The sequence below is a fragment of the Polypterus senegalus genome, chromosome 4 (genome assembly GCF_016835505.1).
Source record: "Polypterus senegalus isolate Bchr_013 chromosome 4, ASM1683550v1, whole genome shotgun sequence".
Taxonomy (NCBI): Eukaryota; Metazoa; Chordata; class Cladistia; order Polypteriformes; family Polypteridae; genus Polypterus; species Polypterus senegalus.
In genome coordinates this window covers 169,000,512-169,021,880 of record NC_053157.1, presented here as the reverse complement: position 1 = coordinate 169,021,880, position 21,369 = coordinate 169,000,512, and the positions used below count along the sequence as shown (strand labels likewise).

The following is a 21,369-nucleotide window of genomic DNA, read 5'->3' as shown; positions in this document are numbered from 1 at the left end:
AACGTGTTCAACACACTGCAGGAGGTGAGGAGGGCCAGATGGCACGTGTTGCAGATTTCTTTTGTGGAAGGAGAGAGAAAGAGTGAATGAAAGGGGGCAGGACAAAGCTATTTGCTAGCCATGTCTCAGAGAAGGCGAGGCATTTGGCTCCCTGCTAGTCTCACATCCCGTCCTGATCGTGTTTGTTCATTCAGGCAAATATCCGGATCTCAGCTTGTGACAAAGGAGGAGGCACTTTCAACAGGATTTTTAAAGACAACTTTTTACTCTCTTGGTATCTTTATGGATCAGTTTCCTTTTTTTGCCCTGGTATTTTTGTTGTCAGAGTAAGGACAATGCAAATAAACATTAGTAAACACCTAGTAAGATAAGGAGCAGGAGAAGAAAACTGCAGCATCACAGTACTTGTGTGGCAAGTGTGCGGCATGTACAGTAGGCCTCCTATTTCATCAAGGAGAATTACCACACACAGTCATTTTAACTTGGAAGAAACTGACACAGAAGACTGGTGAGGATTTATACCACTGGCACTAACCTCAAGGGATCTTGACAGATATGCACTGATTGAAAGATTTTCCTCATCTTGGCTGTCGCTACAATAGCATTTCACCAGGTTACACAGTAAAAAGGCTGTAATTGGAGACTTAGCTACGCATGGTGCCCACATCATTTTAAAAAAAAAAAAAAGTAGAGCGATATTTTCCTTTAAAGCCAAGATTCGTGATGTTTACTTAGAGATTTAAATCAGCCCCCTTTACTTAAGCCATGCACAGCTGAGAATCTGGCTGCAAGAGATGCATGCCTTAACAGAAATGTCTGACTATTATATGTGTGCTTATTAATTTTTTTTTTTCCTTTTCAACTATGACATTTACACCGTAAGGAACTTTGAAATTATAATGACCAAGAAATGCACTATATACACCATACCAATTAGAAGAGCAGCTTACTTGGCAAGAATCCTTTGCTCTGTTGTTGCTGGCAGCTAGGCATGGCAAAACTGGGTCACTTACAAACAGTGTCATTTCCAGTATTAGAAGAATCTTCCAAATGTGAAGTCCAAACATCCATAAATTTCCAAGCCTGCTTAGTCCAGTTCAGTGAGACCATTCCAGCTAGAAAAATAAACCAATCCTGGATGGGGTGCCAGTCTCTGGCATGGCATGCTTACTTGTACCAGTTTAAGGTTGCCAGTTAATCTATCATGCCTGTCTTTAGGATTCAATCAACTATTCATTTTCTAGCTTACCTAATCAAATTCAGGGTCAAACATCATCAGAACACAAACTGCAAGCAAATAGTGCAAGGCATGGTACCACCTCTAAAGTAAAATTAATTTTAAAATAGACAAAATATTAACATTCTATACATTCCAACATTCTATGCTGTTCAGTTGTGGTTACAGAGAACTTAACACTGGTAAGCAAGGGTGAAAAATCAAACCAAAAATATTTCTGGTCCAATTTAAGTCAAATGAAGTGAAGCGACTTTGTTGTCAGACCATCCATGCACAGTACTGCAGCATACTGTGGCTAGAAACAACATTCCCCAGGACCATGGTGCAACATATCAATAAACACAGAACAAGTACAAGATAGGTAAAGACCTTTGCTAAACTATAAATATACCATACTATAATAAAAAAAAAAAAAAACTGTAGTAACAAATGTAAGAAATGTACTGCATATAAGCTACTGGGAGAACAACTGAGGGCTGGAAGGCAGTACAGAGTTCAGAATCCAGAACCCAAGGTCTAGAAGCTGTTGCAGAACATCTCAGAATTGGTTCATGCCTTCTGCCAGATGGAAGTAGGAGAAACAGGCTGTGGGAGGAGTCTTTCACAATAATATGGGCTTTTCATCCTTCAAAGCAAATGGAGACCGCTACTGTGCTTCTGGGCTATGGAGGTGATGTTAATTGACCAAGTAAGCACTGCCAAATACACACCAAGGAATTTAGTTTTCTTGACCAAATCCACTGCAGAGACCTCTATATGCAGTGCGGTGTGGACAGCATGGGCCTTCTTAAAATCAATAATCTATAAATATCAAGAGACAGATTGTTGCATTTACACAAGTCTGCCAATCGTATCTTCATTCTGTAAGCTGACTCATCCCATAAATGTTGCATTATCCTAACTTAATGATGGTGTTAGGGCCAGTTTATACTTCACACAAAAAACGTGTATGTGCACGCATCATGGCTGCCATGCCTTCCCAGCATTCATTTGATGCGTCCTCTGAACACATCCTCAGAAATTAACATGATGGGTGCGCAAGTTGCAGTACTAGCAAAAAATCGGGGGTCGCAGTCGGAATGTGACATCAGAGTCTCTGTATACTATGTACATTTGACAGAAAGCCGCTTTGTGGATCTTGTAGGATCTATGCGTATGATTCGATGTTTGATGAATGGTTTGATGTGGTAAAGCAGAATGGTGACATACAAATGCATTCGTGGCACTTTTATATTCTACCGTTGCATATTCCCCATCGTAATGACGTGATACATTTTAAAGGTTTTTTGTTGCACCTTCATAACAGCATCAGAATATACTGCGGCGCATTGGCGCCACAGAGAAAAAACAGTTAGGGACACAGTGAAAAGGTGTATTTTATGATTAAAGTGGAAATTTCGTCTTACATCTCTAAATATCCACTTTAATCCTGTAGTTTATTTTATCACTGAAGTAAACCATTGTAAACATCATCTTAAAACCGACCCAGTTGTTAATCGCTACATGCTTCTGGGGCTTCCTCCTGCATTGACAGCAGCAGCAAGCAGCAATCATCACACAGAACACATTAACTTTATGATATTCCGACTCTCTGCACATTTAGAATCCTTAGATTTATAATTGATATCACTTTCATGATGAAATGCGTTAAACTATGTATATTATATTTTACAGATAAATAGTTAACTTCATTTAAATAATGAATACTGTTAATAATTACACATGTGGGGGTGGCACTGTGGAGGAGCGGTAGCGCTGCTGCCTTGCAGGGAGTCATGTTTGCATGTTTTCCCGGTGGGTTTCCACAGTGTGCTCCGGGTTCCTTCCAAAGATATGCAGGTTTGGGGATTTGGTGATGCTAAAATGACGCTAGTTAATGTGTGTGCTTCTATTCACCTTGCGATAAGCTGATGCCCAGTCCAGGAATTGCATCTGATTCGTGCCCAATGCTAGTTGGAATGGGTGCATCTCTGGATAGACAGTTTTAATCAGTTAAACATCAATCCTTTTCAGAGATATTGTGGCAAGGTGTCCTTGGAATTTAATGGGCGTTTCAAGCAATTCACAACACAGCGAAGCCAAACGCTTTCTCACCATGATGGTATCTCACGTTGCCACCTAGTGGAATTTTCCAGATTTACATTAAGTACACATGCAAGTATAAACAGACAACACTTGTGGAGCAGTATCGTCCACAGATGCACATGTCGCATCAAGTATAAACCTGGCCTTATGTTTGTATGGCTGCGTACAGCTCTAAGTCAGCAGAGTGAACAGAAGTGGCATGAGTATGCAGACCTGAGGGGCATCTTGCTTTGAGAAGTGTTGTAGCCTAGCAGACACAACTTCCATAAGAGCTTCTGAGGGACTAGCCGTGCTGCTCATCTAAAATAGGTTGAAATATAAGTAATCAATGAAAACCCCAACATTAACATTTGCAGTGTACCATGCAATTAATATGTCTCTATTATATGCCATTTGTATGGTATTTGTAAAATTAGTGTTAATGTTTGTGATGCACTATCTATTGGAAGGACAAATGCAATGCATTTTATTACTAAAAATGTTAGTGATGCACCATCCACTGGAAAGTCAAATGCAATGCATTTTACTGCTAAAAAGGTTTGCGATGTGCCACCTTTTGAAATGGCAGAGACACAGCAACCAGACAGACAAACACTTATCCTATGATACAGATGGATGATGGTGTTGAACAATGAACTGAAGTCAATTAAAACTATTATAGCATAAGTGTCTCTTTTGTCCAGATGGGAAGGGGACTGACAAAGTGCAGATGATACAGCATCTTTAGTGGAACAGTTCAGGGAATAGGCAAACTAGTGAGGGTCACATGATGTTGGATATCCAGCTTTCAAGTGGCCCAAAATTGCCTCCAAAATGCTAAAAGTAGTAAGGCAGCTCTCCACATTAATTTCTGTTTGTACTGGCCACTGTTGGATCAACACACTTTTGCTTGAATCTGTAATTGTAAATGTCAGTTACTTTTCAGGCATTTCATAGATAAGTATAAGAGAATTGGAGAATTACATACTCGTAGCATTCTCAAAACTGCTTAATCTAATTCAGCATCTGGGGTGGCATAACACTGCAACACTGGGCACAAGGCAGGAAAAAGTCTTTTGCAGGGCCCACACAAATGACTCACGTAGAACTTATTTGAAATTAACAATTAACGTAACCCACCAATCCCTCGTGGATGGGGGAGTAAAGCCAGAATGCCAGGTGAAAAACCTATACAGACAAAACTGTGTTTCCTGCAGAATGCAAAGATTAAAATGTTCCAACTATCCAAAACAGTTACATCCAAATAGTAAGATGAGTATTTAAGTCAGAGTTGGTAAAAATTGCATTAGCAAAAGGTACAGTATTTATACACTTGAATATGGTACATATATACCTGTACATTTCTATACTTCTCTTTCTGAAGTGAAGGCAACAATAACACAGCCAAGCTGATAAATTAAAAAACTATCTTGTGTGTGATTCACATCATATAAACTTTAATGAGATGCTATATTCTCTTCCTTTACTCTTTGTTCACATCCTACAGTTCCATGAAAGAGACTCTTTGTATACTTGGCTAAGATAATATGCATATACATATATACAGTGCTGGCAAATTCCTTGATCTAACAGGATTCAAAGCAAGAACCAACCTTGAATGAAATGGCAGCCCATTACTGGACACAGTCACGCATATTGGATCAAATAAGGATCACAAAAAGATCCAATTTGGATCTCTTAGGGATGTGAGATGAAAACCACAGTATCCACAGAAATTGCTTCAGGTGTATGTGCTCTTACACCCAAAAAGAAATTGGACTGGAATGATTTTGAATACATGCTTAAGGAGTTGTGATACAGCACATTAAATTACTGACTTGAAATTAGGCAGATGAAATAAAGTCAATCAGACCAAGGAGTTTTCAGAAAGAAAATTAATTTCTGATGCAATGAAGTAAAGGTGTGATAGCACTTTGGCAAAGTGGTTAGAGTTGCTACACCTCACAGCTTCAAGAACCAGTGCTGAATTACTCTTGTATTTACTATAATTCTGCATGGGGTTTCTTCATTATTCAGTAGCAGATACAGTGTATATCTCTCTATTATAATAAAAAAATCCTGGGACGAGACAAGACTTTTTAGCCTGGGGCGAGACGTGACTTTTTCAGAGAGATGCTTTCATGTCTCACAAGACTTTGTGTCAAGAGATTTAACCACACCAGGGGCTGGAAATAAAAGACAAAGAGTAGATGACAAAGTAGAACGTTGTAAACAATTCAAAAATGGCACGATGCACATGCAGAACAGGTTAGAGATAATGAAAGTACTAAAATTCGCAAGTCTCAGAAAAATGATAGTAAAGACTGGATTAGCGCTAACAAATGGAAATTATTACTCAGTGAAATTACGGAACAGCAAAAAGAGATTGAATATATTGTTTGGATATAAACTTTAATTCGGAGACTTGTAGACTGTCTAATTTGTGTTGCCATCAGGGAAAAGTAGTGTTTCTTCCCAATGAAGAGGTGTATCCATGAGAATTAAAAGATTTGTTGTTTGGTGAAAGTGAAATCCACATACACAAGCAGCAGAGACACGAAGTGGCTGGCGCATAGCACAAGCCAGGGGAGATGGGGAGTGAAGCCCCCAAATATATTACATATGTACAAATATCATCATTTTATTTGTTCATTTATCCGCATTTTTTTTTTTACATTACTGAGTCACAAAGGGTAAAAAGCCTGGTCCAGCAGAAGACTGACATCCACGCCAGTTTACAGCAAGGCACACTCATGCACATTTCCATACTTACTCATACCTGACCCGATTTTTGTCACTTAATTTACCACTCACATTTTTCAGATGTTTAAGGAAATGGGTGTACTTGGAGAACACCCATGCAAACCTGGAAAAAACACAAGGGCTCCACTTAAAACAGTAGCTAATACGTTCAGAATCATAGCCAGGTCCTAGGAACTACAAAACATCACAGCTAACAAGTGCACCACCTTGCTCTATATATTACAACCACTGAAACTGAATTAAGGGTAATGGTTTTCATGTTGCTACAAGCACTAAATGATTCACAAGCTTTGAATCTAAAATTCCAAAAAGTCAAAATACCGGCTGTGCTTGTTCATCTGTAACAGTCTGAAAGAAAATGAGATACCTTAGAAGGCACAAGATATACATGAGCATAGACAGACAGAGAAATGAAAATGATGATCAGCTGGTTGTATTTCAAATACACAGAATAAAAAAGTTATGTGAGCAGCATTCTACTAGACCCCCTGTTAAGAACATGAGGGCGGCACATCACAGGTGTCAGGAAAATGAAAAACTAGGTCACATAGTTGAATGCTCCATGCAAGACTGGAAAGAATCCTACCTTTTTTAGAACAAAAAAATTGTTTGTTTTTTTCTTTTGTATCCTGGGAACATCTCCTAAAGCTATAGGTTTAATTAACCAAGAAAATAAAAAAACCCTTCTCTCATTAATATTTTTTCCACTTATTACCGTATTCAGAGATGAACCAGATAATTATGCACAATTTGTCAGTCTATCATCAAAGAATCCTTACTCCTGTGTAGGAGCCTGTAATGTCATGGCTGATCATTCTTTTAAGAATAAGGAAAATCAAGTTTGGGATGACTATCTTTAACAGTATACACATGAAAGACAGCCCACCTATACCCTTACTTAGATGTCACAAGAGAATCTTACTGACCAGTTGCTTTCACACAAAAAAATTCTGTTATCTCTTAATTTATATGTAATAATAAAAAGATAGCTCTTTTCTCTATATGAAATGCATTAGCATTGCACAGTGGGCTGAATCGTTTGCCGAACACCAAAATGTGAAAAGGCTGCAGGTGGAATGTCCCTCCTTTCATATACTACTTAGTGTTTAGACAAAAAAAAGTAGTTTTACATATGCAATGGACCAAGAAAATACACTGAAACAGATCTAATAAGAGAAACAGCTCACAACAGTGGCATACTTATATCATGCGTGATGTAAACATTGAACCCTGCTTCATTAAATGAAGACAGCTGCTCATACTTTATTAGGCTGCCAAGCCTCTAATTTGTATTTTATCACTATAAATATTATCATCTTAATTTGAAAATTATACAAGGGCAGTTCTTTATTTTACCATGTTTAACATTTTTGTTAAATGGCTCAGAACACTGGCAACCCTGCACAGAGTTAATGCGTCATTGGAGATTTGTCCAATAGTGAAGTTTGTTCTGATGTGCATCACACGGAGATGATCTCTTTAAAATCCTTCTGTGCTCAGTACCTGAATGGGGCACAACACAATCATACAGGATACCTTTGACACAGATTCTTAATGTGTTTTCAGATCTCTTCCCCAGCCATAAAACTCTGTTAGGTATGATTTGCTCCATACAATCCACATTCTAGTATTAAAATTACATGCTATATTATTACAGTACATGTTGGCAGGTTTGCTTTACTGAGAGCCATCACCATTATCAACTGATGTTTAACAATTGAATTTGCTTCATTGTACACACCGAATCACTTCTGGCATTTAAAAAAAAATCAATTTGACTTTCAGAGTCCCCAAAATTCTAAAAGGAATTCTTTGGGAACACAATAATTCATGGCAAGAATAGTAACAGTGTTGATGTATATGTCATTAGTTTGAAGATATTCTCTGGTTCCTCATAATACTATATTTGGACTAAGCTGGTTCAGATAAATGGATAGGATTCAGCATTATTGGACAGAAGAATGGGTTTGGTAAGTAGAGGGATATAAGAATTACAAAAAAGAAACACTTTAATGCACTTGAATGGGTGCAGACCGTACATAATTACCTTGAGGAGCAGAAATCAAAAACTATATTTATACATATTTTAACTCAAAGAGGAACTGCAGAAATCTAATCCTACCCTGGCAGAATCAGGTAAAAGATAGTAGTTAGCAATGGCCATTGTTATTGGATAGTCCTCTGCAGGGCAAACTCACTCACACATTTGCCCCAAATTTAGAATCTACAGTTAAACTAACAAATGCATCTCTAGGTCTGTGCTAAATTCATGATTAGCCATTTCTGGGAAAATAAGTTGACAAGTGACTGAATGACAAGAACACTTCAAATCTCTGATTAATGTTATTTATCATCAGATCTTATTATCTTTAAAATAGTACAACAGAGACTCCATAGCCATTCTGTTTCACTGACCATTGGTTGGGGTTTAATAATTTTAATAATTAAATAATTTAATAATTAAAAACTATTTTTCAGTGTGACTGTTTATTCAAAGTGATGAAAGAACTGCACCGATTTTCTAAAAAAAGAACACTTTAGCATATGCTTTCATTTGTTTTACTGCAGATTTTCTTGTTATCAATCCAGTTTGGTTTTTAAAGTATCAGTGATGAGGCAGTGCTAACAAGTAACCCCCAACTACCATGTACATTCAATTGAAGATAAACTAGATCTGACACAAAATTAATAAAAATGAATTTACTGTAAACCAACAAGACAAGATCAGAATTCTTTGAAAGTCCTCTATTTATTCAAGGATCAAAAAGTACAGTAATTGCATATGCTGTGCAATTACCTAAATCTCCCCATATTGATCAGTCATGCTTCATGTGAAGTTGCAACAGCTCAAACAGTTTAATTGAATCCGTTTACATACACACTAGTTGCCCAATTTCAAAATGCCACTAATATCACACAGGACTGTCATATACAATACCTTAGAAAAAAAAATGTCAGCATCTGGGTGCCATACTTTTGAGCTTTCCTGAGCTATATACTTATTGAAATTGTTCGGCAGAGGGAGGGTTGATCATAAGCAGAATTGCCACAGACATATCCACAGCTCCCCTCCTAACCCACTCAGCACAGAGGTCCACCCAAACCCAGAGTCAGAACCCATCATTATCACTAAAGCATTTCCTTTTACAATTACCATATATTTATTTATTGTGGCAATAACTCTGCCTGCACATACCATTGCTTAAAAAAAAAAGTTACTGGCATTCATGAAAAGTTTACTTGATGAAACAGCAACAGTCCTACATAAGATCCAGTAACACCCATATCCAACACTCACATTAACACAGAGGGACAATCTGGCATTGCAAATAACCTAACTTTCACATCTTTGGTGATGTGGGAGGAAAAAGAAAATGAACAAACTCCACACAGAGAAGGATTCAAACAAAGGATGCTGAATCCATGAGGCAGCAGCAACTAACCACTACACCATTATGCAACCCCCTTCATAAAACTATGCCTTTAAATCTGATCAGTTTTTCATAAAATCTGCTTGCCGTCTCCATCATAAAAACCCAGCCATATGCTCAAAATTCCTGCTGCTTAAACTTGTTGGCTTAATTTTGATAATGGATGGATGGATTGATTGATTGATTTACTGGGCATGATCTCAATGGCAGTGTTCTGTCCTTTGAGGTACAATGCTTCAAGATGTTTTGTGGAGGTGTGCTTTGAGAATATGCTGAAACTTGTCTTTATATTGTATGGTCTGAGTTACTGCAGAAGAGCAAACTGGAAGAATAAACACCAAAAGGCACTCAGAATATCTATTTTTTCAGGAATATATCAACTAAGCAGCTGTTTCTGTCACCTCATGATGCAGAAATAGCTCACTGAGGCAAAACCAGGCACAAAAAACTCTGATCCCATGCTTAATTCTACTGCAAGCTATGAAGTCAGCCTTTTCAAACAGAAAGATTACATATTTTCTTGTGTATTGGCTAACAGCAAAGAGTTTGGTCAAGGATTTAGGGACTAATGATTCTAAAGAAAAATAATTTTCACAATCACATTAAATGTAAGATTTTGGGGGCACCAACTAATTGAAAAGAGTGGTGACAAGACAATTCTATGGCAATGTGCAAACTTATTGTCTCTAAATGGCTTATTGCAGTCTACATGGGCTTAACTTTCCACTTACAAATTGTCATGAAAGTGAAAAGACACACAGAAATCTTTGCAGCAACCAGAAGGCAGTGCTGCCAAACATTTCCAAAACTAGCAAAGAGAGGTGTAAGACATGTAAACTAAGGAAGACAGCCTAGAGGGTGTGGGATCACTGCTACTCTAGTCCCTGCCCACAACTCAGCTATGTCATTTGGTAAAATGTGGTGATAAATGCAAACTAGCTGGGGCACCCTGTAGTGTTCAGTAATGTTACTGTGGTGGGCAGGAGGCCACTCAGGTAGTTAGATAGTGAGGCAATTGCAGAAAACCACCCACACAAACATGCAATTTGTTTTCAAACCACACATTCTTTATGGTGAAGTAACACCGGTTGCCCCTTCGAACTCATCAGGCAGATGCATTCTCAGCATGACTGCTTAGAAAAACAAACCTCTTCCTTGAACTGATAACTTCTGAGGGCACAGGCAGCAGTCTGTTCACATACTGAGGCCTGCATCTGATTCATGGTAACTTGCTAAAAATCTAGTGCTAACCTTCAGAGCACATAAACTCAACATCTCCCCAGCTATGTTTGCCAAGATGGCACCAGGTAACTTTCTCACTCACAAGTGAACAGATGCCATTTGTTTACTTACTTTCACTTAACCCTAAAGGTGGTGATACCAAGCTAGGGCCAGGGCACGTGGCTGGTCTACTGCAGAGCAAGCACACGTGCATACACACACAGTGAAGGTGGTCTCTGGACTTTGGAGGATGACATTTGTGCAGGCAAAAACCAAAACAAACAGAAAGTAAATGCAAATAAAGGCACAGAAGGGCAAATAAAAATGGCTTTGCAGAACTGGCAAGTTCTCACATCTTGAAAACTACAATGATATAGCAGTCTTCGGAAAATGTGCATATTAAAGTTTAGAAATTGTGATCAGTTGTGATAAAATCTCTCTCTCTCTTTATACACACACACTCATATCCATCTAGCTCTACAGTACATCTAAATATCTATAGTATATATACAGTTGTGCTCATAGGTTTACATACCCTCGCAGAATGTGTAAGATGTATACCATACATTTAAAGAAAAGAGGACTGAACAGACAAAAGACATTTCATTTACTTTTAATGGAATCCAAATTAAACTGCAAGGCATCATGGAATAGCACAAACATTAAGCAAAACATAGTAATAAGGAAAATAATGAGATACTCCCTGTCCAAAAGTCTGCATACCCTCAGCTCTGAATACTGTGTTTTGCCCACTTTAGCATCAATGGTGGCATGCAGTCTTTTGTGATAGTTGTAGATGAGGTCCTTTATTTTCTCAGATGGTAGAGCTGTCCATTCTTCTTGGTAAAAAGCTTCCAGGTCCTGTAAATTCTTGGATTGTCTTGCATGAACTGCACACTTGAGATCTCCCCAAAATGCCTCCAAGAAGTTGAGGTCGGGAGACTGTGATGGCCACTCCAGCAACTTCACTTTTCTCTGCTGTAGCCACCAAAGGGTCAACTTGGCCTTTTGTTTTGGATCGTTGTCATCTTGGAAGATCCAAGTGCGTGCAAGTTGTCCTCCAATATTTTCCAGTAACATGCTGCATTCATCTTGCCATCAAATTTCACTAAGTTAACCTATGCCATTGTAGATCCCCAGAACATCAGAAATCCACCTCCATCCTTTACAGTAGGAATGATGCACTTTTCGTCAAAGACCTTGTTGCATCCTCTCCAAACATAGTCTTATCACTCCAAACGACTTTGTTCCAGAAATTTTGAGGCTTGTTTAGATAAAGTTTAGCATATTGTAAGTGGACTGGTTTGCTGTACTGTCACAGTAAAGGCTTTTTTCTTTCAACTGGACTGTGAAGTCCATTTTTGTTCAAGTACCTACTTACTGTGCATCTTGAAACAGCAACACCAATTGTTTGCAGAGAAGCCTGTATCTCAGCTGAAGTGGTTTTAGGACTTTTCTTGACAGCTCGACAAATGGCCCTGGCAGTTGTGGCTGAAATCTCAGTTGGTCTACCTGACCGTGGTCTGCTAACTACAGAACTCCTAACTTTATGACTTTGAACACTACTGATGGGCATTTTTAGATCTCCAGATCCGGTCCTTTGACAGTTCTTTTGCTTTCTCCATGGCTTGGTATCCAGCAAAGTCAGTGTAGCTCTGCATAAATTTAATTGATTATTTATACACAGACACAGATTGTAATCAAAGAGGTTGCAGGTGTGGACACTCTCCCATAATTTGAACCTATGTGTCAACTTGTGTATATATTATGGGCCTCAACATTCAAGGGTATATAAACTTTTGATCAGGCCCATTTGGGTAATTTCATTTATCATTATGATTTAAAAAGGGCACACACAATTATGTGATAATAAATTACCTCACCTGACCACACTCCCTAATTAAAAGGAAAACTTTATGTATGAATATTTGTATTTTCCAAACAATTGCCAATATTTCACAAATTCTGCCAGGGTATGTAAACTTATAAGCACAACTGTATACGTCTCACTGACTGAATAAAGAACTTCCCATATTCTAGGAAAGTCCAAACTCAACAAAAAGTGAATTTAATTGTAAAAAATAGCATAGATGGTACAACACACAAGTTGGTGGTGGCTTGGTTTGAACCCTTCCTATATCCCATTTCAAATATTTATCTTACTGATGTTTCATATACAAAAATATATGCAAAAGAATAATTATCAACACTACATGATACCAAATATCAAAAATTATAATTAACATTTTTTTTTATAACACAATATTGTGTAATGTTCTAAAAAAATGTAAGATGTTCACACCATTCAGACTTTACATCTATCTTTTTTATGTATTAAGATTTAGATTTCATTTGTATTATTTTATTATCTAGAAGCATAATAAAATATTCTGATTTTCTTTGAATTTTCCATGGGTAACTTCTGTACTCTTTAAATGACTGTATTACATTACCAATGTCCTTTATTATAAATAAAAAAAAAAAATCAAAACCTTCACTTTCTAAATCTATCCTGCATTGTTCTTTATTAGTTCACATTTCTAACTTACCCTGGAAAAAAATAATTTACCTGGGTGTTTAAAAACATCACTTTTGTTCATAAGTATGATTTAGTAGTCTATACATTTCTCTGTTTCTAATATCATAATAACTGTATTATCCATTCACCAAGAAAAACGATTGTTTAATTACTACTAGTAAGATCATATTGTTACTTAGTAACTGTCCTGAAACCACAATACGCAATACTTATTCAGTGATCTTTGCAAAACTAACTGAAAAAGGATTACAATAAATAATCTAAATAATTATCATTTCAGTACTTGAATGCATTTATATTAGGCCTCGGAAAGGTAATGCGTTAATTTTTATGATTAAGGTGGCCTGTTTAATGTGTTAAAAAATACTGTCGCATCCAGTGCCGGCAACGAAGCAAACACCTCAGGCAGTGCGTTTTGGTTGGGGCAGCATTTTCATGTATTTTTTTTTTTTTAACATTATGAAACAATAATACAAACAAGTTAAGTGTATACTTAAAGAATTACATATACATCCAGTACCATATTTATATGCTACCTTAAATGAAATAAAATTTTCATTTAAAGATTTAGCATTTCATAATACGCAGTTCACAATGATAAGCCAAATGTCAATACATAGTACTAGTGTTCATTTTCCTGATTTATACATCCTGACATAGGTGCTGAGGTGCTGGAGAGTGAGAGGAATGGAGGTCAGGAAGGGGGGTTTACAGCAGTCCTGGTGCACTTTTAGAGAAAAGTTGCAAAGGAACTATTACATCCTTTTTTTGCATTCCATGTTTCTGTAAGAAGATCAGATCAAAGTCATATAAAGTAAGTGCTAAACAAGTTATCTTTGAGTGGCACTAAACCAAAATAAGTCCCTAGTACCTCTGTATTTAACTTGCCAGTCTGCCAGCCAGCTTACAGTGCTGGCTGCCCTAACATAATGACAACATTCTATGAAACAGAAGTGTAATGATTATCCCTAATCATTCATGTTCAAGTCTGCAGTATCTTTGCTAATTTATGCAATGAATGCAAGATAAAGTAATGTATAGTGTCAGTTTTTAAGTGAAATAGCAGCTAAGGAGATCTTCTTTAGCGTGCCAGGAGCAAAGGTGAAGGTAGAGCAGTGTTTTCCAACCATTTCTCGGTGGTGGCATACTTTTTGTAACTGATAAAATCCTAAGGCACGATTCTACCAACCACAAATGCATTCAATCTATACACTTGCTAAACTGTCTGCAAAACAGTACTCACAGAACTGCTTTTATGTTGGTTTCTCCAGGTAATCCCATCCTCCTCAGAAATGTTTTGACCACCTAAGCAGTGTCTCTCTCTCAGGTCAGGACCCAGAGGCACTACACTGTTATTTCCATGGTGCACCAGTTGAAAAACACTTGTGTAGAATATAATTTTGAAGTTATTGATGATGATGAACAATTGAGGATAGTATTTACGGAGTTTTAACATAAGTTTTAATGTATGCATTAAATGTAATGTATGCATTAATAAGAGATGCTTATTCTTTCAATTAAAATCAAGCAGTGCACTCAAAGTCAACAGTCATTTCAATCGTTTAATTTTTGACACATCTGTGTCTCATATGCTATGCCTATTTAATAAGTAATACATTGGCCTTGTTTTCTTATTGCATTCTTTTCAATTTGCCTTTTAGGAAGGTATTCAAATTCAGGTTGTACTTGATCGTGTAGTATTTTGTTAAAAGTTCAAGTATAAGGTTATTGTTTAAGTTTAAACAAAGCCATTTTTTAAAATTTAATTCCTTTGTGTTGATTCTACATTAAATTTATGTACTAACTTTTTAATTACATGTTTTATTGTTAGATGTGATTAATTGCATACATGTATGTGATTAGTGTATTTTTTTAACCGGTACCCAAGCCTAATTTATATCATAATCCAAGTATCTAGAGGTCATTATCCAATAGCATGCCAGCAGAACTGATACAAATACTGATATATGATGTAAAATATGTTTATATCATGCAATTAGACAGCAAATGTATGCAAATATGTGCTACAGCTAGCAAGCAATATGTGCAAAAAAAAACAAGAGTAATGGCAGAAAAAAGAAAATGAGAAAGTATCTGAGGACGCAAACACAGGTGGAGCTCCACCATAACAATATGGCCGATGCAGACCAGCAGCAACTAGTAAATGAATGTGCCTGGATTAAAGTTACTATCTTACTAACATAACACATCAAAATATTTTACTATTCCATGCCTTTCATTAAATATTTGGCATTAATTACAGCAAACTCAGACAATGTTTTCATTTTAGAAAAATGCTTTCAAATACATTTAAAAAGTGCACCATCAGCTTTCAAAAAGCAAATCCAGTTATAAAGGATGTAGTTTGCACATTTGCAATATTTTTTTCACAATTAAACAAATTCATTTAATTCTGATCCTGTCTTCCAAAATTTTACAGGACAAAATTTTCAGAAGTTAACCTGAAGACACAAAATCACAGATCAACTGAATGATCACCCTTCACTTACAGACTTTCTTTAAAGGCCACATGATCGAAACAGCAAAGAGAACCCAAGAAAGTTTTGCTATAACACTATTCGGTATAACATTATAAGGGAACTGCACACAGGGATAGTAATAAAGATGTTGTGTTAATTTTAGGTAGAGAAAATTGGAATATTTCTAAAGGAGTAGTGAGAACCATCAGAAATGAAACCAAATCCACAAAAGAAAATCTCCACAGAAGACTCTATCATCTTTACATTAAAAAAGTTTTCATTGCTAGTAAGCTGCCCAAAATTTGCAGGCACCTCAGAAGGCAATTTAGTTTTGCTACCTTCTTCAAAAAAGCTGGACAGAGGGAATGCCATGAAATTTTAAGTTAAGTCCACCTTTAATGCATTTAGGAAAATCAATGGGATATCATCTCAGCTGCTGCCTTCTCTATTTTTGTAGTTCTGTCCCTACCTCATGAATGCAATTCATCCAAGTCTCGACCCTAAAAGGGGCAGCTCTCCAAGGCTCAGCTGGGTGCTGAGCAGCTAACCCTCCACTGCCATCTGTTCCATGGGCTGGGCCAGGATCCACATTTGCAATGCTTTCTAAACTTAAAATAGTAGAGAAAGAGTGGAGTTAAAAAAATAAAGGAAAGGGTGTATAATGAAAAAGATATTCTTTTTCTAAACCAATATTAAGGTATTTCTGTAGACAAGCTTTGTTAAAAAATAGAGAAGAGTGCTGGAGGTTTGGCAAGAGGTGTGTTCCATTTTGCAACTAGCAGCTCCTGACACTCTCTGGAAACTCTGCCTCTTTAAATATCATTCACCATAAAAGGGTCTGGAAACAAAGAAAGGGGCCCTCGTGCTGCCTGGAGCCCGTCCACATTATCAAAGTAACACGACACTCTTGTGCTCTTCCTCGTCTGGCAATGGCAGCAAGAGAATTGCCTTGCCTCTAGCAAATGAAAGACTAATGTAAATGGAACACGTGCCTTCTCCAGTTGTAAGGGGTTTAAAAGGAATAACAGAAAAGAAAAAAATACTTGCAAGTTAGAACTTTCAAAGCCAGCTACCACCAGTCACCACACACAAAGGAGCCAGTTTCATTAGACAAGAACTTTGTAACCAAAGCCTTGAACTCCAAGACTCCTCCTTCCTGAGGACTGTAGCAAATTCTGCTCACCCAATTGAAGACAGGAAAAACAAAACAAAAAAAAAAAATGTGTAGACTTTAGTAAACAAAAGCTAAACCAAAAAATGGGCCTTAAGGTCACTGCAAATACATCAGACACCAAACCAGCAGACACTATTGACAGTAAGCCAGCTAGCTTCCTTTATCTTTCTTCCTCTCCCCACTCTTCACTATCATCCCTCATTACTTCTGTCTAAGAATGTGTCTCCCATTGGTAGTTGATCCCTCCATAGCAGGGTTTTTATTACATCATTTATTTCATCTCTTATCTTTTTACTTTTTGCAAAGCATCCTCCAGCGTTGACATTACTGTTTCTTGACACAATTGTCTTTCCATAGGGCTTTATTAATCCATGAATAAAAGGTCACCACCACCACCACCACCAATGGGACCAGAATAAGATTTTTCTAACATTTCCTAAAGTAATCTAGTTATGTTAACTACTATATAACCAAAGCTTATTTCCATGAATATTCCTATGATGATAAATCAGACTCCCAATATTACAGCTTGAACTTTCAAAGTATTTGAAATTTTTTTTCTAAATGGTTGAACTACTATGCTTCAAATGCAAGTTAGCACATGGATGGCATTTTGACAAACTGCACAAATGCCCTGGACACTCGCCTTCTTAAGTAGAATAATATATAATTACACTAGAGCACAGGCTCACATAGGTTTCCTTCAGTTATTACACAGAGCATTCTATTGTTTAAAAAAAAAAATGGGTTGCTTAGACTTAAAGAGTATATGTGGTGGGCTTATTCAAGACTTATCTGCTTTCACTCTTCCACCAGTCAGGTGAAATCACCTGACAGAAACCATCTCACAGACACTAGTTATATTTCAGAAACTTGGACAGCACTAACATCTCCTTGAGTAAAAACAAACTCTGTAGCATCAAACATTTATGCTTTTCCTAGATTAAATGATATTTCACATTGCTGGCATCAACTACAGAACGTGAGACCATTTATTGCTAATTACAAAAAATAAGATACTCTTAAACACATTCTTAAACCATAATTTCTTTACTTAAAATTATCCAGGATACCACTCTGAAGTGACGTTAACAAAAAAATGCAGGGTCATTTAAAAAGATTTCCAGGATTTCAAAATGTTTCATTACTTTGAATATGTAGTAAAACTAAGTTCTCCTTTTTAAAAAACGTGAAGAAAAGCTCACAAGTCAATTTTATCCCTATGAAGTTTATATTGTGAGTACAACATGAAGCTGTTGGATATAATGAAACATATCCACCATAAATGTTGCTACAGCCGCAATGACCTCCTCTTTAAGATGGTTCACGTCAACACTCTTTTTCAACATATGGAATGCTTTTTGCAGCTGTCAAGAGTGGGACATCTTCAAATCCACCTATCAATCAGAGCATAGCAAAGTGACTGACGAGACTGAGACACAAATTCACATTCAGGAAATTCTGTTTAGGTGCATATGGTTGAAACCTAGAACAAATTAATGACTTTTGATTTCTGAATACATGTCCATTCTATGTGCTTCCCAGATTCTTTAGATTGTGCCATATGTTCTTTTCGGGTCAGGTGAGACATGCATATCACCATGCAGGTAAAAATTTAAGGTAACATGCACATCCGAAAGGAAGAATAATATTTTGAGATTTGACATAATCAGACACATTAATCAATGTCTCCAATTCACCTATAAATAAACTGGAATTCCAGAGTTCTTTTAGTATAACCATGAGTATCTATGTTAAAGAATGATACACACTATAAAACTTAATGTTTAATAGCTTGTCTTTAGATACTGATTTCTTGTAGTATTCAGGTTGTCCCACCTTCTGTGATGTGGTCTCACATTACAACGCTGCAAGGATGAAGATCATTCTGTTAATATATTATGCTAACAGCAGATTCATTTTGGGATGGAATTGGTTAAGTGATGTACTGCACATTTTTTATATCAAGAGCAAAGAAGACATAACAATTTTTCTATGTTAATAACTTTTTAAAATGTACATAATTAAACTACCAGCATGTTAATCATTCCTCCATTTCCATAGTGAAATTCACTTGCTAAGCACTGCTCCTCCTCTGCTTATGTACAGCACTGCTAAATGTGCAATAACAGACACAAACTACCAAAAAATGGATTGCAAAATATCAGCGGACTGCACTTCCCTTCACCTATCCATATGAACAAACATCCGGAATCAAGTCAGCGCCAGCCTGGGTCAATATTTTAACACTTCCATGATCTTACTATGCAGGGCTGGCTTCCCAGATTGCAGTGCAGTATGCAGACACTATTATTCTGCATTTCTCATCTTTGCTAAAGCACACACTATATGTATTAATGGTTAATCTGGCCTGCCTGTCATGCGCCACTGCTCAAGAAATGCAGCACTAGGTGAACTGTTAAAAGTGAAGACATTTTCAAGGTTAGCGTTTTGATGTCACAAGGTACACACTGGTAAACATCTTTCAAAAAATATTTAAATTATCCTTGGGAAAACTAGTCTTAACAACAAAAAAAACTCTCACACATTATAAATGAGCTGACCATTTATAATAAGGCTAATAAAGAAACTGAAGTATGAAATTTTCAGGTACCTCTTCACAAAATGCTCATATAAGTCATGCCATCTATGAATCTGGATAACAGGACAGCAGATAATCAGTCCAAAGGCAGTCCTGATGATTGCAAACCAGTTGTCTTCAGGAAGTCTTTATTTATTTAAAACAGAGTAAGTGAACAGGCCCGCTGAGATGTATTCTTTCACTCTCAGCGGCATACTGTCAGATGAGGCAGCCATTTCAAGCCCTAGGATTGTGATTTTGAGCATACATATAATGCAGCACCTATGCATAATACATAAATGCCACTTCACATTCTGTTAAGAGCCACACAATCCTGACTGCACTCAGCCATAGTGGTGGTTAATTAATAAAAAAGTGACAAATCTCCATAGCTTCCAACAAAAACAATGGCACCATTCAAACAGAACAAATCTTACATATATCTTTAACAAACTTCCAAACTGTAATAAAGAACTGGCATTACTAGGGAATTTCGCTGCCAATCACTGGATTGACCTGCTATCTTGTGCTACCCCTTGTAAGAATGCTGACTCACAACAAGAACCCCCAAACGTGTGACATCCCATTCTACTATAGATGTTACAGTGGAAAAGTGTGATATAAAAGTACTACTTCCCTAATTAAGTAACCTCTGCATAAAAGCACTTGTAGTTTGTTTATCTCACTTTTAGCTGCTACTTTATATTATTTTCTTGGGGGCACAGTAGCACAGTGGTTAGTCTGTCCCTCACAGTTTCAGAATCTTGAATTTGGGTGTCAGCCATGGCACGTCTGTGTGGAGTTCACTTGTTCTCCCCAAATTCATGTGGACTTTCCTCTGACTTCACAACGATGTGTACAAGGGGGAATCCAAAAATTCTGTGAATTATTTAAAAAAAAAAAAAAAAAAACCCTTCACTATACAACTTACAACAATTCCTTTTAAGTCACCGCCAAAATATAGCTCTCGAGATGTCATACCCTTTGTCCCAGTACTTCAATTCCTGGAAACAGTTCCTGTACTCATCTTTTGTTACCATGTCTACTGCCTTCTGCAATTATTTCTGTATTTATAACACAGTAGCAAATAGTCTCACTTTTAATTATGGGAACAAAAAATGTCACAGGAAGTGAGATCTGGCAAATTCCGGGTGTTGCAATGCAACCAGGGCTGTGGAGTCGGTAGATAAATGCTCCGACTCCGACTCCTAAGTTTCTAAATCTTCCGACTCCTCTGTTTGTATATACTATGCTAAAGTATTTTCTACATCCATTGAAGGAAAGGAAGGCAACATACATGTCATTTCACCACAGAACTACTGGCTAGGAAGCCAACACTCTACTATAATGCCAGATTAAAGACAAAACACAATGAAAACAAGGTTTTGTTTATTTATTTATTTATTTTTTTTTTTAAGTGTTTGGATAGTAATAGCAGGCATAAAAATCAGGAACAGGAAATGTATTGGTTCAAAAATACAAACCACATTCTTTGGTAGTTTTAACTTTTAGAAAGAAAACAAAAAGCTTAACTATATGAACTAAAAACAATATCTGGAAAACCTATATTAAATTTGGAATACAGTTATAGTTAAAGGAAAGGAAATAAATATGGCAGCCTTCATATTCCTCTGACCTCGGGTTCCCTTTAAATGCAATCTAAAATCAGTAGGCTTTAGGCTAGGTTCACAGTTCCCTGTAACAGTGGAACACGACACAATGGAAAGCGGTGCCGCACCTTACCTGTGCATTACATCCCATATAGTGACGTATACAGTCAATGAAAAGCATGCTTCATGGTTACTTGACATGCTCGTTTTGTGGTAACATTATGCACTGCATGCATTAGGCTTTATTCTTACAGCAGAGAAGTAGTTCA

General features: G+C 37.0%; 1 protein-coding gene across 2 annotated transcripts in view; it reads right to left on the bottom strand.

The window, feature by feature from the left end:
• The window catches only part of maml3 (mastermind-like transcriptional coactivator 3), a 319,199-nt gene that overhangs the window by 199,833 nt on the left and 97,997 nt on the right, over positions 1 to 21,369 (bottom strand). Inside the window, exon 1 of one of the 2 annotated variants that reach the window (XM_039751655.1) lies at positions 16,205 to 16,237. The exons of the other annotated variant lie outside the window; for it this stretch is intronic. Coding sequence (XP_039607589.1) covers positions 16,205 to 16,222 — 18 coding nt within the window. The 5' untranslated portion in view covers positions 16,223 to 16,237. Of the gene's footprint in view, positions 1 to 16,204; positions 16,238 to 21,369 lie in introns of those variants that run through there. 2 annotated transcript variants of the gene reach the window in all.